This window comes from Eschrichtius robustus, chromosome 14 (assembly GCF_028021215.1).
Source record: "Eschrichtius robustus isolate mEscRob2 chromosome 14, mEscRob2.pri, whole genome shotgun sequence".
NCBI classification, from domain to species: Eukaryota; Metazoa; Chordata; class Mammalia; order Artiodactyla; family Eschrichtiidae; genus Eschrichtius; species Eschrichtius robustus.
Window position 1 is genome coordinate 24,713,888 of NC_090837.1, and position 19,911 is coordinate 24,733,798.

A 19,911-nucleotide genomic window follows, 5' to 3' on the forward strand; every position below is an offset into this window, starting at 1 on the left:
CAGTAACATCTCTAGTGACAAAGTAAGGATGAAGGTATGTATGTATATATGTACATATGTGTATATTTCGCGTGGTCACCTTTCTCTTTGCCCTGCCTGATCCAGCCTGGCCAGGCGAGGAAGAGGGCATGTCAGAACGGTCTGGGCGAGGGTGGCGGGCTGTTCCAGGGACCACCAGCTGCAGCGTGGCTGGACCGCACAACAGGCCCATGTCACCCTTTCTGTCACCTCTCTGGGGTCCCTCCTGCCACTGGCTGGCCTAAGAGGTGAGCTTCCCAGATGGAGGAGGACCACACCTCAGGCTAGGAGAAATGTACAATGTCCTACTTCTCTGCCTGATTCTCCAAGGAAAAGTCCCTTACAAATCCCGGGGCCAAGCTCTCAAGGAACATTCCCAAGACTGACTGAACACAGAACATGTTCCCTTTCTGTCCTGGGGTATTTTCAAGCATCCACACTTTTTTCCTCTTGCCAGAATTGTAAGATCTCCAAGTCCTGAGTTTGGTGAAATTCTGACCTGTTACGTGTTGACACAAGGACAGAACTTGGAGCCCCCGAGCCCATTTTCATCTGCCCCCCTGTACCTCAGCTAACTACCTGGGCTCAAGGACTCTTCCAAACAAGATCTGCTTCACAAGGAAATCTCCTGCCTGTCTGTGAGCCCTTTCCTGGCTGTCAGGCCATTGGCAGAGCTTAATCTCCTCTGTTTTGCTTTCAGAAACCCATCTTCCCATCTAATTTCCCAGGACTGCTGTTGAGCCTAATATGTGTGTAATACAAAATGCTTGTTTCTGAGAATCAGTGCTCGAGGCAGCCCGGTGCTTCCCTCTGAGCTGAGTCTCAGCGATCACAGGTATGAGGTCCTGTGACCTCAGGTCCGCACAGCAGAATGTGAGACCTGCGTGCGACGGCCATTTTAAAATAAGTCCACAATTTCTTTGCTACAAATTAGGGACCTGATTCTCCCCCTTGAGTGTGGGCTGTACTTAGTGATTCGTTTTTAATGACTAGAATGTGGCAAAAATGACAGTGTGACTTCTGAGAGTAGGTTATGAAACATCACAGCTGCCACCTCTCTCTCAGTTCACCTATTCTGGGGAGAAGCTGACATCCAGGCAGCCCTATGGAGAAGCCCTCGTGGTGAGGGTCTCCTGCCCACGGCCACGTGAGTGAGCCTTCTTGGAAGCAGGTCTCCCAGCCCGGTTGCCTTCAGAGGACTGCAGCCCCTGCCGACATGTGACTCAACCTCGTAAGAAACAACCAGAACCATCAAGCCGAACCACTTCTGAACTCCTAGCCCTCAGGAAGTGTGGGAGATAATAAATGTGTTGTTTTAAGCCACTCTTGGGGTGATCTGTCACAGAAATAGACAGTACACTCGCAAGCCCATATCTTACCCCCCGACCAGGTTCCCTACAGCTTTGGCCCGGGGACCCTTCAGCCAAATGCGGGACGAAGCCTCGGTCTGTATCCCAGCCACCAGCTCGCCCAGCGGGCCGCACCACTAAGGAAGAAACTGAGCGCTCCCTCCCCTTTCTTCCTGCCAGTTCCAGAGTCCGATCCTTCCCGCGGGGGCGAGCCCCACTCCCGCACACCAGTGCCCCCCAGGGACGGCAGTGTCTGCAGGACGCCCTGGTTTACGGCAGACCCCAGAGTGCCCCCATCATCCAGGACAACTGCCTCCCGCCAGTGAGCGGCGAACACGGGAGGAGGGAGAGAAGTGAGAGGCTCTGTTTGGGCTCAGTCCCTGCGGCTGCCCTGCGGCTGCCCAGCGGCTGCCACCTGCGAACCTCAGGGAAAAAGGTCCCATGGCGTGATTAACAGTGGCAATCAATCCGACTCCTGCCGGGAAAGGCTCTCTGGTCCCCGGAGGGATGTTGAGCCTAATCAAACCGCCTCCCGCTGGAGGGAAGCATCTAGGCTTCTGGTTCTTGTCACCTTGACGGTACAGCCAGTGGAGACTGGCTCTTGGTTGCAGTCACCCTCTCTCGAGCGCTGAAGCCCCACGGCGGGCCTTTCTCATGTGGCCGAGACGCTCTTCACACTCCCCCAGTTCCTGCGTTCCTCACACCCCTCCTGCAGGAAGTGGGGCGCAGCTGCTCCCCGCTGAGTGCGCATCCTCACACCAGGCCACGGGCCCTGTGTCGTGGGCCCAGCGGTGGCCCCCAAAGATACCAACCGGGTCCTGTGAGCGTTACGTCGTGTGATCAGGGTCGCGCAGGTGTGATTAAGGATCCTGAGATGCAGGTCATCCGAGTGCCCTCACAAGTGTGCTTGTCAGAGAGGCAGAAGGTGACTCACGGAAGAGAAGGAGAAGTGAGGACAGAGGCAGAGGGTGAGTGATGCGGCCACAAGATGCAGAAGGGGCCAAGGATGGACTCTACCCTGGAGAGCAGGACTCTGGCAACGCACTGACTTAGGCCCAGCGAAACCAATTCTGGACTTCGGCCTCCAGAAGCACGAGCGAACGAGTTCAGTTGTTTTAAGCCACCAGGTTCGTAGAAGTTTGTTAGAGCAGCCATGGGAAACTAACGCGCCCACCCTGCAAACTTGATGTGTCTGTCCTTCTGGCCATTCCAAGCCTCTGTCTTTCAACAGTGCGGTGCCACGGAGTGCGGGCGGGGAGCGAGGGCTCGCACCGTGAAGGCCCTTGCAAGGTGGCCGAGACACTGGGCGAAGGGGAGCCTTTAAGCAGAGCAGTGACTCAATTGGTTCTCATTGGAAGCGTCACTGGCTCTCAGATGGGTGAGAAGCGGGGCAGGAGTGGAACCACCAGGAGGCTGTGGCTGTCCAGGTGGGAAGGGTTAGTGGCGCGGAGCAGGGAGGTGACGTGACTGAGAGAAATGGGCAGATTTGAGGGCTACTTGGGAGACTGGAAGCGCCTCACTTGGGGCAGATAGAGGGATGTGCCTGCTTTATGATGGGCACTGTCTCCAGGCGGAGGAAGCCACGAGGCAGAGAGGGAGACCCCTGCTAATAAGGGGTCCACGGGGGCGAGCAGGGAACCAACGGCTGACGCTCTCGAACTGCGTGCAACGCTAGCATCTGTTCACCACCCCCTCCCCCCCCCGCCTTACACACACACCCCCCCTTCACTGTGGATTGTCCTGGGAAAAGAGCAGCGGGAGGGGAAGTACCCTGTCCCCTGCCCCTGGGGAGGGCGGGGTGTAAGATCCACACTCGTCATCCTAGCTCAGGAAAAAGAGACACTCTGGATCTTTTCTCAGTACATTCATTGAATTTGGGAAGCTTAAGGTGAAGATTCTAAGGGCTTCAAGGCTGAAAAAGGACACTTCCTCTCTGTTTATTTTCAATGTCTGAAATTGAAACCAGCTGTGTTTTTCTGGGGAACAAAACCCAGAGTGCCTTTTGAATCCTGTCAAGCGCCAAGAAGAGGCCATTTCATGATAGCCTGAGTGTGCTCGGGTCCAAGCTGAGTGCTAGCCCTTCTCTGCCCTGCCCTCCTACTCAGCGAGGCTGAGTGATCCCTGGGAAGGGCGTGGGGCACGGGGAGGGTGAGACGAGCCCTCTCCCCGCTCCATCTCTCCCGTGTGCTCAGAGGGTGTGTCCTTGCTCTCCAACCAGCCCCAGCTGGTTCCTGGGGCAGTAGGAGCACGCGGCTTTGGTGTGAGACCAGGGTTCAGATCGCAGCTCTACCACTTAGTGCTTTGGAAACTCTCAGTATCTTCTTTAAAATGGAGAGGAAAGGCGATGTACGTAAAAGTATGGCATGTCGTGGACCCCCAGCAAGTGGGGCTCGGTGTGTGTGTCCTGAGAAGGCAAATGGCCTCCCCAGGGGGGGGGGGGTCCCTCTGCCCGCCGTGGAGAGAGAGGCCTGAACACACGACCGGAGTTCAGAAGCCTGGGGATGCTGAGCCGGGAGCTGGGACAGCTGGCTTGTTTCCGGCTCGCCCTCCAGCCAGCACCACAGCCTTGTGCTCGCCCGCTGCCCCCTGAGCCTACGTTTTCTCGTGTTAACTGTGCGTAGCTGTCCCGGCACCCACCCCCGCGGGGCCACAAGTATTATGGGATAGTAATGTACATGACAGAATCTTCCAGAGGGAACAGTGCTGTCTGTGCTCGAGGACGAAACACACTCACCTTGAATCCGGGGTGGCTAACACGGCGGAAGTGGGAGATATGGGGAAGGGTAGGTAGGTGATCCGAAGTTAGGACCAACGTGTGTGCCTGGGAAGGAGGCGGAAAGTCAATCAATCTCTGTGTGTGTTGCCTCCTGCCACCCAATGCTACAATCTGCTTGAGTATTTTCACTGCCATCTGTCAGCAGCTTTAAAATATATAGCCTTATTCTGTCCTGTTCCCTGTGTTTACATCTGGTTAGCAAGATTCAGCCGGGGACATACATGTCTTGGGAGGCGGCTGCCAGCAGGGCATGATGGTCCTTCAAGACAGCATTTTGTACTTAGCCTCCGCTTCTCATATTTACATTTTAAAAACATGTAAGAAGCACTTCCCACCCACCCACAACTTGCCATAATCTTATCTTATTCAGACCTCACTTTAAGCCTATGAGAGGAAGCATTAGGCACATTTTAGAGATGAAGTTCACAGAGTGGATTTGGACATTTGGTAGCAACAGACAGAAACCCCAACTCAGACTTAAGAGTTAAAAGGGAGTTTATTGGCTCATGTAACGGAAAAGTCCAGAGGTAGGGCTGGTTCCAGGCAAAGCTATATTAGGATTCAGATGATCTCCACAAGATGAGAGACCTGCTCTCCTCTGTGGGTTTCACTCTCAGATTTTCTTTACACTGGATCCCCACTCCCATCCCTCGAAAAGTAGCCTCTCTTTCTCAATGGTCCCAGGAAAGAACCTGGATCATGTGCCCAGCCCTGACCCAACCTCTTAGTACCCAGGAGTTGGGAAGGCTCTGATTGGTCAGGTGTGGGTCATGTGCCCAGCTCTGACCCAATCCCTAAGTACCCAGGAGTTTGGAAGGCTCTGATTGGTCAGGTGTGGGTCATGTGCCCAGCCCTGACCCAATCCCTAAGTACCCAGGAGTTTGGAAGGCTCTGATTGGTCAGGTGTGGGTCATGTGCCTAGCCCTGCAGCTGGGGTTGGGTCAGGTCCTGGAAATCCAAGGACTGAGAGAGGGGAATGTTACGGTCTTGCAAGAGGCTCGTCAAAGTACTGCTGGAGGAGAGTGTTAAAACAGTGACCGTCCCCTAGAGGCCAAGGTTAGGTGGCCTATCCCAGCATCACACAGGGGCACAGCTGAGCCTTGAACCTCCAGCTGGCTGATTTCAAAGGCCTTGCCATTTTTGCTACTCAGGGCATCGACCCTCAGCTCCAGCTACACATTAGAGTCAGCCCAGGAAATGAGCTGAAACAAATACCGAGACCTGGCCAAAGAACTGAGATGCCTTGGGGGCAGGGCGTGGGCACCAGTATTTCTCAAAAGCTCCCTGGGTGATTGTACTGTGCAGCCAAAGTCCAGAACCAGTGGGTGAGGACTACCCTTCTCCTCCTCCACCACACGGTGCAGGGCACTACTCAATGCTAGAAGTATGGCTGCTGTCAGCAAAGGAGGGCTCAGAACCCAGACAATCTAGGCGACTTTGGGGTATGATGAGCAGGTGCCTGGGAGACCTGGGAGGTGACCTTGTCAAACTGAGTCACCGATCCGGCCTTGCAGCTGAGGCAGGCTGTCTCCGGGTTGGAAGGCAGGGCTTCCCATTCGAAGCTGGGCAGGCATGCTGCCTCCCTTCTCTCACCTTGGGCATCCCCGGCTGCAACATGTAAATTACTTTAGCAGTTGCCTAGTTGGCAACGCACACTTCAGGAGAGTGAGAAATATCGTGGCCCAGAGCACACGGTGCTCTTCCCGCCCACTTGCTGTGGCAGCCTGGCCAGCTTTGCTATGAAAACACCTGGCATCCAGGCATCTCCTGGGGCTCCAGGCCACCAGAGCCGCCTGTCCTTCTTCTAAGACAAGGGGAAAAATTCAAAACAGAGCCACCAAGGGCCCTGCTTCTCCCTGAGGTTAGACACAGACAACAGAAAGAAGCCGCAGCTCCCCTGGCCACCTCTACCACTGATCCAGTGGGTTCGTCCATCTCTTCCTCACCCATCCTTCCTCCTCACCTGTTTCTCTATAACTGCTTAGAACCACTGCTATGTCAGGAAGGGAACCAACCTCGCTGCTTCATGTGCCAGGCACTGTCTCTACAGTGAAGGAAACTGAGGCTCCCAGAGGCTCCGTGACTTGCCCAAGGTGACATGGGAGCAAGTTCCTGGCACCGAGTCCCGAATTCTCAGCTTTCCTGAAGCACGGTTCTTTGTTCTTTGTCCAGAGTGACATCTGCAGTTCCTGAATAGTCCATGGATCTGCTCCTTTCCCCCACTCCACGCCCATTACTTAGAACTACATCTTGCTTCATTCCCTGTACACGATCACCATTAAGGGCCCGCCTGTCTCTGTGACACGATCCAGAAACCAAGAGCCTCCAACGAGTGGCCCTCTCGGAGCCTCTGTCCAAGTCACACGTCACCTTTCCAACAGACCACTTTACCACTTCACTCTGGTTTTCAGCAAGATCTTTTATTTACCCCCCTGCTCCCCAACCGCGTCACGTGAGCACAGGCAGCCAGCGACCTGTGTGGGCTGCTGGCTTTGTAAACGTAGAGCAGTCAGTACGTATAGAAATCATGCACCTCAGTGATTCTTTAACAAGAAACTTAACGAGTAAAAAGACTTCAGGTGTGTTTGACATTTCTGCCCTTTCCTGCATTCTAATCGCTGAAAAATATCTGTGTAGAAATTGTACTCAAACGTAGACACGGTTTCTTTGCACACTTGCTAGTAACTGCCTAGTGCGTTTCAGACCGCGTTTACTTCTTTTTTTTTTTTTTTTTTTTTCCTAGACCGCGTTTACTTCTGACGGTTGTTCCTCCCAGAAGCTGCTGGTTTCCGTTCGGATAGAAACATTGGACCCAGACATGGGACAAGCAGTGTGTTCCGTACCGCTCCAAGGCTTTATAAACCTGACTCTGCCGTAATACATTATTCAAAAAAGGCATCTCTACTGTGGCTGGAGGAGACTCCTTCACACATTGGCTAACGGGGGGCCGTTTCTAGACTTAGTGCCTCAAACTGGCCACGTCCTTCACAGGAGACCCAGCGCCGCGACCGTGGGTCCTTTGGGTCTGTAGGTCCCCCCAGTGTCCTCACGTGCACACACTGGCTTAGGTGGCCCTCACCGCACCCTTGTGCACTGACAGAGACACAGGGTCGACTCTGCCATGATCTCTGAGCCCAGCGTTTGAACACTTATGTACAGACAAATAAATGGAAAATCATAGGCAACAGAACTCCAAAGCAAAACAGACACTTTGGGCGGATCTACGATTCCAGTTTTGCCAGAGAAAGGCTTTTCCAGAACGTCACTGGATGAGTGAGGTCTTATCCCACCTCGGCACCCATCAGCCAGCCTGGTGGTCTGAACGCTTAATCACCGCGGACTCCAAACAGCTCAAATGGGCAATTCTCCAGGCCCGGTTTGGCAGTAGGGTTTCTGTAGGCAGTGAGGTAATCAAATCACAGGTTCAGCTGCTGATCCGAGGGAGCCCCAGCTTGGCTCTCGAAGACAGCAGCCTCAGCTTTGTCGGAAAGCAACGTCTACAGAAAAGCCTCCAGTGCCACCAGCCCGATGCTCTTGCCATCAGGGACCTGACTGGGTTCAGGGTGAGGTGAGCAATGGTGAGTCTGCCCCGCCCTGACCGGACCACCCTGCCGAGGAAGCCAGCCGGGGACAGCTGGGGATGCCGACCACGGGCTCCCCCTGCCCGGGCGGCTGAGGGCCCAGGGTGACCGTGACAGCAGCAGAGCCCACGTCCTCCAGCTCTCTGATCTGCAGTGTTTTGTTTTGTTTTTGTTTTTTTCTTTTAAGATGACAAGAAGATTTATGTTATTACATTCAGACAAGTAACCATTTGGCGACCCTATTTCAGAGCACTGACGAAACCAAGTAGCAGCGTGACACAGACGACAGGGACACCAAGCCTCTGGTCACAGAGCAAAGTAATGCGCTTTTAGGCAGAAAGGAATCGCAGAAGCAAATGATTGGAAGGGAAAAGAAATCTAAGGAAATACAAGCTGAAAATTTCCCATTTTCAATAACCGAAGGAAAGAGGGACCCAACGTGATCTAAAAAACAAATCCCAAATGAGAGCATTCTGTAGAGGCAGGTTTCTGAGCATGGAATTGGAACAGGGGCAGGGGCCGGGCCGCGCCCCTGTCTGCCCAGGCGCGGACCGCGGCCACTCTCGGCGACTCCAGCACGACCAATGTTCTCATCGTCCCGGGGCAAAGATGAAATCCAGGGCCTGCCGTTCGGCCGCTGCGACGTTGGGATGCCACAGATCCACCATGAAAACCACCCGTGGGCCGTCCTCCGCCGAACCTGGGGGAGGGCGGCGAGAGAGGAGAGGTTCAAACCGCCCGGAGCCAGGACCTGGGCAGAGCCAGACCCACGCGGTCAGCTTTCAGGCAGGGACCCCTCCTGACCCCGGCACAGATCGCAAGCTCTCCTCCTCTCTGATCAACAACGTTATCAGAAGGCCCCAGAAGGTTCTCAGCAGAGTGCACGAAAGGAAACGGACAGAGGGAGGGAGGGGTGAAGACGTGGTAGGTGGAACGCGGAGGATTTTTAGGGCAGGGAGGTTATTCCGTGCGATCCTGTCATGCTGGACACGTGACACCACACGTTTGTCCAGACCCACAGACTGTACAACAGCAAGAGTGAACCTTCATGTAAACTACGGACCTGAGTTGATGATGATGTGTCAAAATTGGCGCGTCCATTGTAACAAACGTACCACACTATTACAAGACACTAACAGAAGGGGAAATTTATGGGGGGGGTGGTCATGTCAAGGAGCACACTCTGTACTTCTTGCTCAATTTTTCTGGAAACCAGAAACTGCTCTAAAAAGAAAGTTTAAATATACATGTAAATATATATATATATATATATATATATATATATTTTTTTTTTTTTTTTAAAGGCGGCCACGGGGCACACAGACACTCACCTTCATGGAACGCGGCGTGCAGGAAAGAATCATCGAAGAGGAGGCAGCGGCCTTCTGCCCAACACTGGGGCTCCCCGCCCACCACCAGCTCACAGCCACTCGGAGTTTTCAGACCTGGGGGCAAAGCAGAGAAAAGACAATGAAGGCAGGCAGGGCCAGGAACGCCGGAAGTCGGGAGTGGCAAGCTCTGGAGGGAGCTCTCAACCTGCGAAGCCCCGACCCTGCACCTCACCCCTTGGGAGCCCCGCCTGGTGGGGGGGTGGAGGCAGTCCATTAGCACAGATGCAGGCCGTGTACCTGCATCCTCACTGTGCTCCCTGGAAAAACTCATTCCTCTGGTGGCTTAATCTGTTCTGGGCCAGGGACTCCTCTGATTAAAGCACGGACCAAGGTTTGCGCTACATGTGGGAGACTCCTGAAGCCCAGTCGTGGGACCCCGGAAATCGAGGGAGGCCAGGTTCAGAACTCTGCCTGCCCAATAGGCAAAGGCTGCTTCAGTCGAGATTAAAGACTCGAAGACTCACACAGTGCCCTCCTCTTTAGCGTCCAACGTTTAAATCCACTGTGAGGCCTGAGGATGGCACGTTCACAGTCCAAGTTTCCCCAGCCTCGTTCTGGGAAAATGGTGACACCCCTAAAGAAACGCCTGAGCTTTGAGAGGAAACAGACTGCCAGACTCGTAGGGAGCCATATGTTCAAAATGCAAGTCGGGGACCCGAGCTCGGGTATATCACTCCGGAAAGGGGGGGTCTTCTTCAAACGCTGCCGTGCATGCACTTTCACACCCCTATTTACAACTCAAGGGTCTGAAGGAACGCTTGGCCCCTGGCACTACCTGGTCATCTGTGAATGAAGGCACCGGCACAGCCACCTAACTGACTCAGAGGAGGCTGGGTAGGCCCTGACCCGGGAGGAAGTGGGCCCTGCAACAGGGCCTGGGATCATGGTGTTCTGTCTGTCTTCAGTGACCCACCCTGACAATCACGACCCCGGGCCAGTCAGCATCCCCGCTCTGATTTAACGTCCCTACGACACACACGAAACAGCACACTCTCTAACAGCCTAAGGATTTAACACACCCTCTGAACCAGAAATGGATGGCTCCAGGAAGCACATATGGAGTAAGAATTCAAACAAAGAGGCCACGTGGAGTAATGGGCAGGAGAGAGGACTTAGGTCAGATGACCACCCTTATGTGCTGGGTGACTCTGAGCAAGTCACTCAACCTCTCTGAGCTATAGCCTCCTCATCTGTAAAGAGAGGCCATGAGCACACTTGCCTTCCAAGCTGTGTGACCACTGTCCTTGCTACCAATCACTGAAGACTTACTGTGAGCAGGTTTGTGTTAAATAAACACTTTACGGACATCACTTCACACACTTTCCAGATGGAGCAACTGAGCTTTAGAGAAGTTAAGTGACCTGCTGGAAGTCGCTATTTAGTCCTGTGGGAACTGAGATTTGAGCCCAAATCTGTCTGGCTCCATGGAACAGGCTCTTACAACACTGGACAGTACGATATAAATGCTAGTTGTTACACTGGTAGCAGTGAGGCTCAGTGGTTGTCAACTTCCCTGTAGTTAATATGTTTCAACTATCAAGAGTACATTTCACTGAATCAGCTGACACTGTCAGTTCTGCCTCTGGAACCAGGATCTCCCACTACCATTAACAACTGCTGGGGGACGTTAGGGCCGTAAGGGAGCTCCGCCTGCCGCTCACTGGCCTGGATGGAGAGAGCCCCACACGCCACATCTTTCCATGCATGCCCTCACCGCTTGGTTCAGTGGAGAAGGCCTTTAGGGATAGGTGGTTCTCGGCAGGGACAGAACACCCCAGGATTCCAAAAAGAAGCTCCCCTTTTTCTGGGCCACGAAATGATTCATCACCACCCGCCATGGTACAACAGAAAAACGGCCTGGCTTGCCGGCTTCCCAGCCCCTGCTCACTCGCCTCCGCCTCCCTTCACTGCGCCCCAGCCTTCCAGCGGCCCACCATCCCCGCCTACTGCCATAAACCAGCCTGGCTGGCAGATATGATCAACACTCGCCCAAACAGAGCATTCGGGCGGCTCCTGGGGAAAGAGACAGGCCCCATGCGTGGCCTCGGCCAGTCCCAGATCCCCAGGCCCCCTCTGGCTTAGGGCTCACTGCTTTGTCCCCAATGCCCATGGACAGAGGCTCAAGATGGGTGGAGAAAGGGCTCTGTCCACCGCTTCAGGAGGCTGCCAGCTGGCACTCAGGGTGGGCAAGGCAGACAGGGGCTGACCCGCTTGTATCACCCAGCCGGACGGCAGAGAAATCCAACAATATACTCACGAAAGGAAAACGAGAGCCTAACGGGCTTCTGTAGCGAGAATATGGATACACTCCCACGTTTTCATCTACCCTTCCCTGAGGGTCTGCCACTGGACCGGTATCTGCCTCCTGGCTAACAGCCGCCTGATTAGTTTCAGAGGTTGTTCCCTGGAGGTTTGTGACAGCGCGTGGGGACCTCGCAGCCCCGTACACGATGCTGGGTGACGGCTGGGCCGCGTGGACGGGGTGCTGAGCGATGCCACCTCTGGCGGACGCTTGGAGCAGCCTCGGCAAACGTGTGCCATCCGGAGGCGCTGACGGCTGAAGAGCGGTGGCTGGGACGACGCCCCCAGCCCCCACGCAAGACGGAAGGCGGAAAGGGAGGCTGCGGGGCACTTCAACGACACAGTTCTGGAACCGCAGGTGCCTCCCCACGTCCGCCAGGTAACTGGCGGAGGTGTGGCCGCTGGCACGCGCCAGGCCCTTCCTGCCTCTGACCTCATTCTCCGGACACCCCCTATGTCAACACACGAGGTCACGTGAGTCTCACACCCCTCTCTTTCCCTCCTGGGTGGAAGGACAGAGGAGAGGAGGAAACGGAGCAAACCCAACCCTGGCGCTCACGCTTGCCATGGGGACAGCCCACGCTAGTGGGACGCCCTCCAACACCGCCTGCCGTCCAGGGTGACACGGATGACCCAGTTTTTCTGGTGGCAAGTGACTCTCTGGGCCGGGAGGGGAATGACGGGTCATAAAGAGGCCCACAGTGGGCACATGTTACAAACACACACACACACACACACACACACGTACACTGCACAGATACACAACAGGCATGAACACCCAGGAGGCAGATCCTAGGTGTTGCTGCCACCAGCCCTTTCTACTCCACACAGCTGCCCGGAATTCTACCACATCAACCTCAAATGCCCTTCCCTACACGTCGTTCTGAAGCTTTTAAAAAACTTACAAGGAAAACCTTTAAAAAGAACAGCATTGCTCCTGACGCCCACAGCCTGGCAGGGAGGCCCCCTGCGGTTTGCTCCCACTGAGCTGGTCAAGCTCAGCCCCGCCAGCGGGCTCCCCGGCTAGCCCAGATACGGCGCCCCAGCCCCAGGGCAAGGCTCCTCCTTTGCTCCACCCCGGCGGTCCCAGCAGTCCTACAGGGTCAGACCCCCTCCCCGGAGCAGCCCACAGGCAGCCCCTGTGTCCCCTGAGCTCAGAGTGCGCCCTGGTGCCTCACACAGAGATTTTATTGCAATAATCATCACTAAGACAGACGATCATCTCACTTCTTAGATCAACCAGAGCCCCCTTTAACTGACTGCCCTCTACCTGCCAAGCACTTCACACACAGGACATACTTCTAATCTTCCAAACAGCCCTCCAGGTAGGTGTTACGCCCATTTCAGAGAGGAGAAATTGGAGGCTCAGTTTCAGAGCCTGCCCAGGGTCACCCGGAAAATGGGGCTAAGCTGGGATCTGAGTCCAGGTATGTTTGCTTCCAGAGACTGTGCATTTTCCACTGTTTCCTGGGGGCAGGGACCATGTCTTATGGGTCATTTTTCACACTGCCCAACACAGTGGTTGATCATAAAAGCTACTAGCTACCATTTATCGAATGCCGTCGCACGCCAGGCGCTGTGTCAAGTAGCCATGGCAGATATTACTTTATTGAAACCTCTCAACATTCCTGTGAGTAAGTACTATCTCATTTTACAGATGTGGAAACTGAGGCCCAGAGAGACGTGGTTATTTCCCAAAGTCTCACAGCCAGCCACGAAGCCAGGCCACTCCCTCCAGAGCCCCTACCCTGTCCTGCTTTTACTCTTAAAATACTCAAAACGGTGTCAATTGCTCGAATCTAGTTCCTTTTGTTTTTTTAAAGCAGTGAAGCCCTCTGTCCAGTCCCCACAGAGAGAGCGGGAGAAGCAGAGGGCTCTGGGTGAAGAGGGGCTGGAGGGGCTGGAGGGCCCGGGGCATCGGGCTCAGGTCCCCCAGGCAGCCCCGAGGCTCCTCTGTGGACCACAGTTATGAACCCCCTTCTCCAGCCTATACTGGGGCGCCTCCGTGTGTTTCTCCTCCCTCCAACACAAAGCTGGGGCGGGCACACTGCGAACTTGCAAAGCGGGACCTTGCTCAGGCTCTCGGCAGCTCCCCTAGTCTGGGATGCTAACCAGTGGTGCCAGTGCCCCGGTAACCAGTATGTTATCGTGACTCACTAGGAAGGAGGCATTCTGGAGAACTAACATCCCTCTTCACCGAGTAGTTTCTGAGCCTGCTTTTATCAAGTACTCACTATCAGGCTCTGCTTGAACAAATGCTTCACGACGCGCGTTATCATACCAGAGCCTCAACATAACTCTGTAAAAGATGATCTTTTTATAATACCTCCACTTCCCAAATGAGGAAACTGAGGCCCAGAGAGGTGGACTGATTCGCCCAAAGTAACACAGCCAGCTCATGGTGGGGCGAGGACGCAAACACAGGCAATCTGACTCCAGACCCTGTTCTCAAAACCACTGCTACGCACACTATGCATATTACCAACCTCCCTAGAAGCCGAATAAAATCAATTTCACACAAAGCATCACTTCGTCCTTGGTGATTCAGAAAGCACTTGGGTATCTTTCAGCCTCCTGAATCACCCCAATAGCCTTTGGCTCTAGAGCTACTCTGTCCAATACAGTAGCCAACTGTCATATTTTAAATTTTGGATTCAAGTAAAACTTGAGCTCCTTAGTTGCACTGGCCACATTTCAGGCACTCAAGTTACATGCAGCTGGTGGTTCCTGCACTGGACAGCGTAGATGGAGACCATTCCCATCTCGGCAGACAGTGCCTTTGGACGGAGTTTCTGTCACAAAATAGGTTTATACTGACCACACATTTCTTTTTTGACTCAATTCTCTGCTGCCAACACTGTTTACATGTGACCCATCAATCTTTGATCAGAGTACAGTGAAGCATGCGAAAAAGCACAATCCTGGCTACTGACTACAATTCGTGGTGTCTGGACTCCCGTCCGGCAGACGGGCTGGGCTGTATTTATTAGAACAGCACGTGCCAGGAGGCCCTGTCCCCGCCACATACCTAAATGGCATCGGATGCGGATGTTGGTGGGTCCGTAGTGCTCCGTTATCACGGTGCCGGGGCTCAGCACGGAGATGCACGCGTTCCCAAAAACATTGTTCCCAATACAGGTCCGAAGGCTTCCAAGCAAGCGGTACGTCCGTGGGCACTTCCTGCAGTTCCGGGGGACGCAGACCCCCTGATTGACCAAGTAAAAGGTGACCCACTCCCCACTGGGGGTGCTGTTCATTTTCCAGCCCTGCGGGAGGCTGCAGTTTGGAAAGGCTTTGTACAGGGCCTCAAACTCGCACAGGATGGTCTGGAAGTTGCGCTCCAGCAGCTCCACGTCATGCTTCTGCGCGTCCCGGGCGAAGTAGGGCGAGGTGGGGAGGTCGGGCAGGAAGAAGACCTCGGGCTTCTGGATGGAGGGCCGGCTGCTGAGGTAGCGGCCCTGCTCGCGGATGCCCTTGTGGATGCGGCCCATGCCGGACCAGGAGTAGCGCTTGGCGTACTCCTGCAGGTTGTGGTAGAGCTTCTGGTTGAGACCCTCACTGCGGCTGCAGCGCACACACTCGGGGGACTGGCAGTACACGAACCCGTTCTGCAGCCCCGTGGCCTCGGGGCCCTGCATCAGGGCGTTGACCGAGACGTAAGGCCGGGGCTGCTCCCTGCCCACGTGGTAACAGTACCACACGAACAGGACCAGCAGGCAGGCCACGGTGACCGCGGCCGTGGTGTCGCAGTCCCGCACGGACTGGATGCCGGTGGCGATGCAGTCCCTCAGGCCGTCCAGCGACCAGCTCCAGGCTACCAGCCACTCGAGCGACATTTTGGGGGAGCTGTTGGGGATCCGAAGCGAGGTCAGCTGGTCAGTCCTCGGGGATCCCGAGGGCACGCATACCATGCAGGTCAGCGTAGGGGGTGAGGGGCGGCTGGGGCAGGCGGGGGCATGGCTGCCACGGTTCCTCGGGTCCTGCCAAGGGCGGCATGGACAGACGTCTGTGCCCAGCCCCCCGCTCCCGGCAAAAGTCACTGCGGATGGGGGCAAAGGAGTGGCTTTAGGTCACGTCGGCAAGTGGGGCTGGTCACTGTGAAATGACTTTTTTAGGCAGTCCAAACCTGAGATGAAAAAAAAAGAAATAATAAACCGGCATAAATTTTTACACCTGGAAAAGTCCTCAAGTGAAACGCAAAGCCCCAGCTCATTTTGTCAGGTCTGTGTTGGAAGGGGACACGCTTCTCCATCCTGTACCTTCTCCCTCCATTTTACCACCACCCCCCTTCCCAAAAGGCCAGTAGTGTTTAATCTGCGTCAAGTACTGCTTGATAATTACAGTAGTCCCATCTGTTTTGTGTCATCCTTAGGAGGTGCTGTGATCCCCATTTTATGGATGAGGAACTGAGGCTCAGAGAGGTCCTGTAATTCACCCCAGTTCACGCAGCCGGGGCAGGGACACAGAGCCCATCTCACTTCAAAGCAATATCTATCCATTTTGCTATGCTCTTGCATAGTAGGTATGTAATAAATGCTTATTCTCTTTAAATCTCTGTACCTTTTATTAAAGAGAAATCTGGATTCAAAAGCATCTTACAAATGGTAAAGGAATTTGGAACTGCATATTCTCCATTTTACTTTCTCTTTTCACAGCACTTCATCATTCTTATTTAATCTCTCTTGCCCTTCTGACATAGGTTGCGCTTAAATCAAGCTGGAAAAGGAAGTGGGCTCCCCGGGGTCACATCTGTGGCAGGCATTTTCTGTCTACTCGCTTGGGAGGCTATCTACTGGCCTCACCCATGGGATTATGAAAGTGAAATGATGGATAGAATGAAAATAGAAGCCCTTTCCGGTCTGTCTCCAAAACACACAGAAGTGCTGTGCTTTGCCACGTATCCTGCCGATGGTTTGGGCCAGTGTCTAGCATGCTGATTATCCTAACAACCTAAAAGATGATCGAAGCCCAGCTGTCTCATTGCCTGGCCATGTTTCCCAGGTGAAACTCTCTGTCCATCCTGCTCTAATTGGATGAAAACAGCCAGGTCTATGTTCCACCACATGTGTAATACATTCCCTCACCTCGAGGAGCAGAATAATGCAGAAATTTCGCTTGCTACCACGCTCTCCCTTGTCTTACAGGAATGTGAGAAGGCAACTAACAAAAACAGGAAAGCTGTACCCTCCCCCTTCTCTGGGGACTAAATTTGGCCCGAACATTCTTGCAATGTAGCAGAGAGGTTAAGAACCCAAACTGGGCAGGTCACTCCCCTCTCTAAGTCTCAGTTTGCTCATCTGTAAGACGGGGTAATGCTCCTCTCATTGGATCAAGGGGAATGATGGGTTGAAAGCACTGATGATCACATCATGATGACAGTTCAGAATGTGCTAGTGACCGCTGTGACATGTGGATTCCCATCTCTATTAGCCAGCAAACCACAGGTGGGCCATCAGGGAAAGGTATCTCAGGTCTGAGAATTCCAACAGCCAAAGATGTGTGTTGCCACACATCTCAAGGAATTTTTTGGGGGGGGGTCCCCAGACATGCAAAGCTATTAAAATTAAAGGGAAACCTTAGATTGTCCTTAACTCCCTACTTATATCTTCCCAGCTTAGGCTGAATAAAGATCGCTTGACTATAATATTCAGTCAGAAACGCATATGCTGAATATTCATGGACATTTTTATGTTTCTAGGAAAAATACAAGAGTCGGGAGGTTAGAAGCTAAATTTTTTCCTCATACGTTCTCCATTTCTTCACAGATTTGGGAGAAGAGAGAAAGGCTGGGCCCCCTGGATGGAAACAGACCCCCTCCCCCACTCACCCCGGGGCCCTGGTTCTTGACTAGTCCCCCCATAACTAGCAGCTGTTTCCTCTTGAGGAAAAGGGAAGGAAAATCATGATGAAAGGTATTTTGTTTGCAAGCCATCTCCCAAACAGAACCCCAGGATTCTTAAAAAAAAAAACAAAAACAAACCCAGTCTCTCAGGAAGAGAGGTTTTTCTTAAATGTTCTAAGAGTGACATGATGATCATTTAACAAACACCTGTTAAGTGTCAGTTCCCATCAGCCCTGCTTGAAGTTTAAGTCAATCAAAATGAAGATGCGGAGTACCGGGTAGATGACTAGGGAATCTCTCCATTGGACAGTCACACCACTTACCCTCTCCCCAGGGAAGACTCATTCTGTACAACACCAGCCATGAACGCTCCCTAGGCTGAGCTATAAACAAAACGCAGAAGATCCTCATGCCCTGGACCCCAGCTTCAGACCCTGCTCACAAGATCACAAACAGCACTGAGAGCTCAAGTAAGGACTTTTCACATCTGTCACTTACTTTTACCCAAACTACACTGGCAGGACCCTGAGCCCAGAGGTGGATTAACAAGCTCACAGCTGAAACGTGACACTAAATTAAACCTTTACCTTTGCAGGGTGATTGGCAGTTTATCAAGTACTGGTTCAAACATCTGACCCTCATAGACCCCGGCCCTGCAGCTGGGAGGGCATGAATTCCACCCCCCCACTCCCACCCCCCAGCTCTTGTCTCTGTGACCACAGCAACTTCCAGCTTCCTTTACATATCTGTTCCCATTTCTTGTCCTCATCAGGGATGGGGACACCTCATTGCAGGTCTGCACTTTAATAATACGCAACTCCAGATCTTCAAAGTCAGCCAGCTCTGGGGAATAGGGTCCAAATTCATGGCCACTTTTTGGTGAGCAAGTCCAATCAAATATAACTTCTGACACAATGAACACCCAGGGAGAGAGACACTCGGCTCAAACCTCGTTAATCCAGTTCACATTACCAGTCCAAGAGGCTGCCCAGTGCCAGAGAGCTTCTGCTCACTCTCAGGGTACCCTAGACGCCCCCCAAGGAGCAGGGCAAGGAGTGTGGCATGCACCCAGGAGCTTGAGAGCTGCCCTGGGGCCAGCCCTCTGCTGCGGGGAACCGGAGACCTCTCCTCCTCACTTTCTTGGCCAGCTTTTTCAGTATCCACTCAGGAGAGTGGGGGAAAAGGGGAGTGCACAGGATAGGTTAATACAGATGACCACCAGGAGGTCGGGGCGGGAAGGGGGGTGGGGTGGGGGGAATGGGACGATGGAAAGGTACTGACAGGAAAAGTGGGCGATTAGGGAAGGAGGCTTACGGTGATAACTCATGGGACAGGGGAGGAGGGTCACCACGGGAAATAAGGGAAATGGGTGATGCACAGGGATGGGGGGAGGGGGAGAGCAGCAAGAGAAGGGACCAGGGAGGGTGGTGACCGAGAAGGTGATGGTGATGGGGCATGTTAACACGGTGGACAGAGTCGCGAGGGGGCAAGGGGACAAGGAGGGTGATGCCCGGCCGGGGCCGCGAACACTGCCGAGGCGGCGGCGCTCAGCACGTAGCGAGCGCTGGGCGGCAGGGGCCCCTCGGCCGGGCCGAGATGCGGGGCGCTGAGCGCCCTCAGCGGCCGCGCCGCCGGGCGTGGGGACCGCGGGCCTGCAGCCGCCCGGCCCCCGCCTCCTCCCCATCTCGCAGGGTCGGTCCCGTTGCGCCGCCGTCCTGCCCCGCAGCCCCCGGAGAAGCCGCTTACCTGCGCCCGAGCGCGCGGGCGGCGGGGGCGGCCGCTGGGGCCGGGGCGACGCCGCCGCCCGAGGGCGCGGACGCCCGGACGCCCCCTGCCCACCCCGCGGAGCCACTACCCCGCTGCTGCCCGGCCCACGCCACCGGAGCCCGAGCCGAGCCGGTCCCCAGCCGATGCCGACGCGGCGCTGCGCTCCGCGGTGTCGCGGGGACCACAACTCCCACAATGCAGCGCGCGGCCGGGCGGCTCAAGGAGGGGGTGCAGGCGCGGGCGGGGCAGGGCGGGGCGGGGCGGGGCGAGCGCCGGGCTGCCTGAGGGGCGGGGCCGAGACCCCCAGCGGCCGGCGGCGCTAGTCGCACGCGGTGTGACCCGGGGCCGGGATCGCGCCGCCCGCTCGCGTGGCTTTTGCGGCGCGGCCGTGGGCCCGAGCGGGGAGACGCACTGCCCGCCCAGTCCCAGGGCGCGCGCAGGCGGGCGGGCGTTGGGTAATTCGTGAAGTCCGGCGGGCGTTAATTCACCCGCTCCTGGTTCTCCCTCTGTGCCTCTGTCTGTTCTCCCTCCCTTGGTCTCTCTCCTCTCTCTGGTTCCCCCTCCTACATTTTCTCCTTTCCTTCTCTTTCACCTTCCCTCCCTCTTCTTTCCTCCCTCACTTCCTCTTGCCCTGACACCCTGTTTCTTTATTGATTCATTCATATACTTAAGAGGCCTCGCAGGCACTTGGAATGAAACCGCATATCAAACAGGATCCTTAAGTTTCATGGAAGAAAAACTCATTCGCTTGATACAAATGATTATTGGGCAACCTCTCGGGCTGGCCCTGAGCTCTCTGGTGAGCAGTCCAGACGCGGCCCCTGCCCGCAGGGAGTCACCGGCTAGCCAGGAGTAGGCTGTGCCCAAGTAATCACAGGTACACATC

The 19,911-nt window shown here is 54.7% G+C and overlaps 1 protein-coding gene across 1 annotated transcript; it reads right to left on the reverse strand.

Annotated features, from left to right (window-relative positions):
* Positions 1–6,542: 6,542 nt before the first annotated feature.
* On the reverse strand, positions 6,543–19,065 carry ASPHD2 (aspartate beta-hydroxylase domain containing 2). The gene is made up of 4 exons (XM_068562965.1): positions 19,005–19,065; positions 14,445–15,542; positions 9,056–9,169; positions 6,543–8,424 (listed from the first exon to the last, which is right to left on the reverse strand). The coding sequence occupies exons 2-4, from the start codon at positions 15,325–15,327 to the stop codon at positions 8,315–8,317; spliced, it is 1,107 nt and encodes a 368-aa protein (XP_068419066.1). The 5' UTR covers positions 15,328–15,542; positions 19,005–19,065; the 3' UTR covers positions 6,543–8,314.
* Between the last annotated feature and the right edge of the window lie 846 nt (positions 19,066–19,911).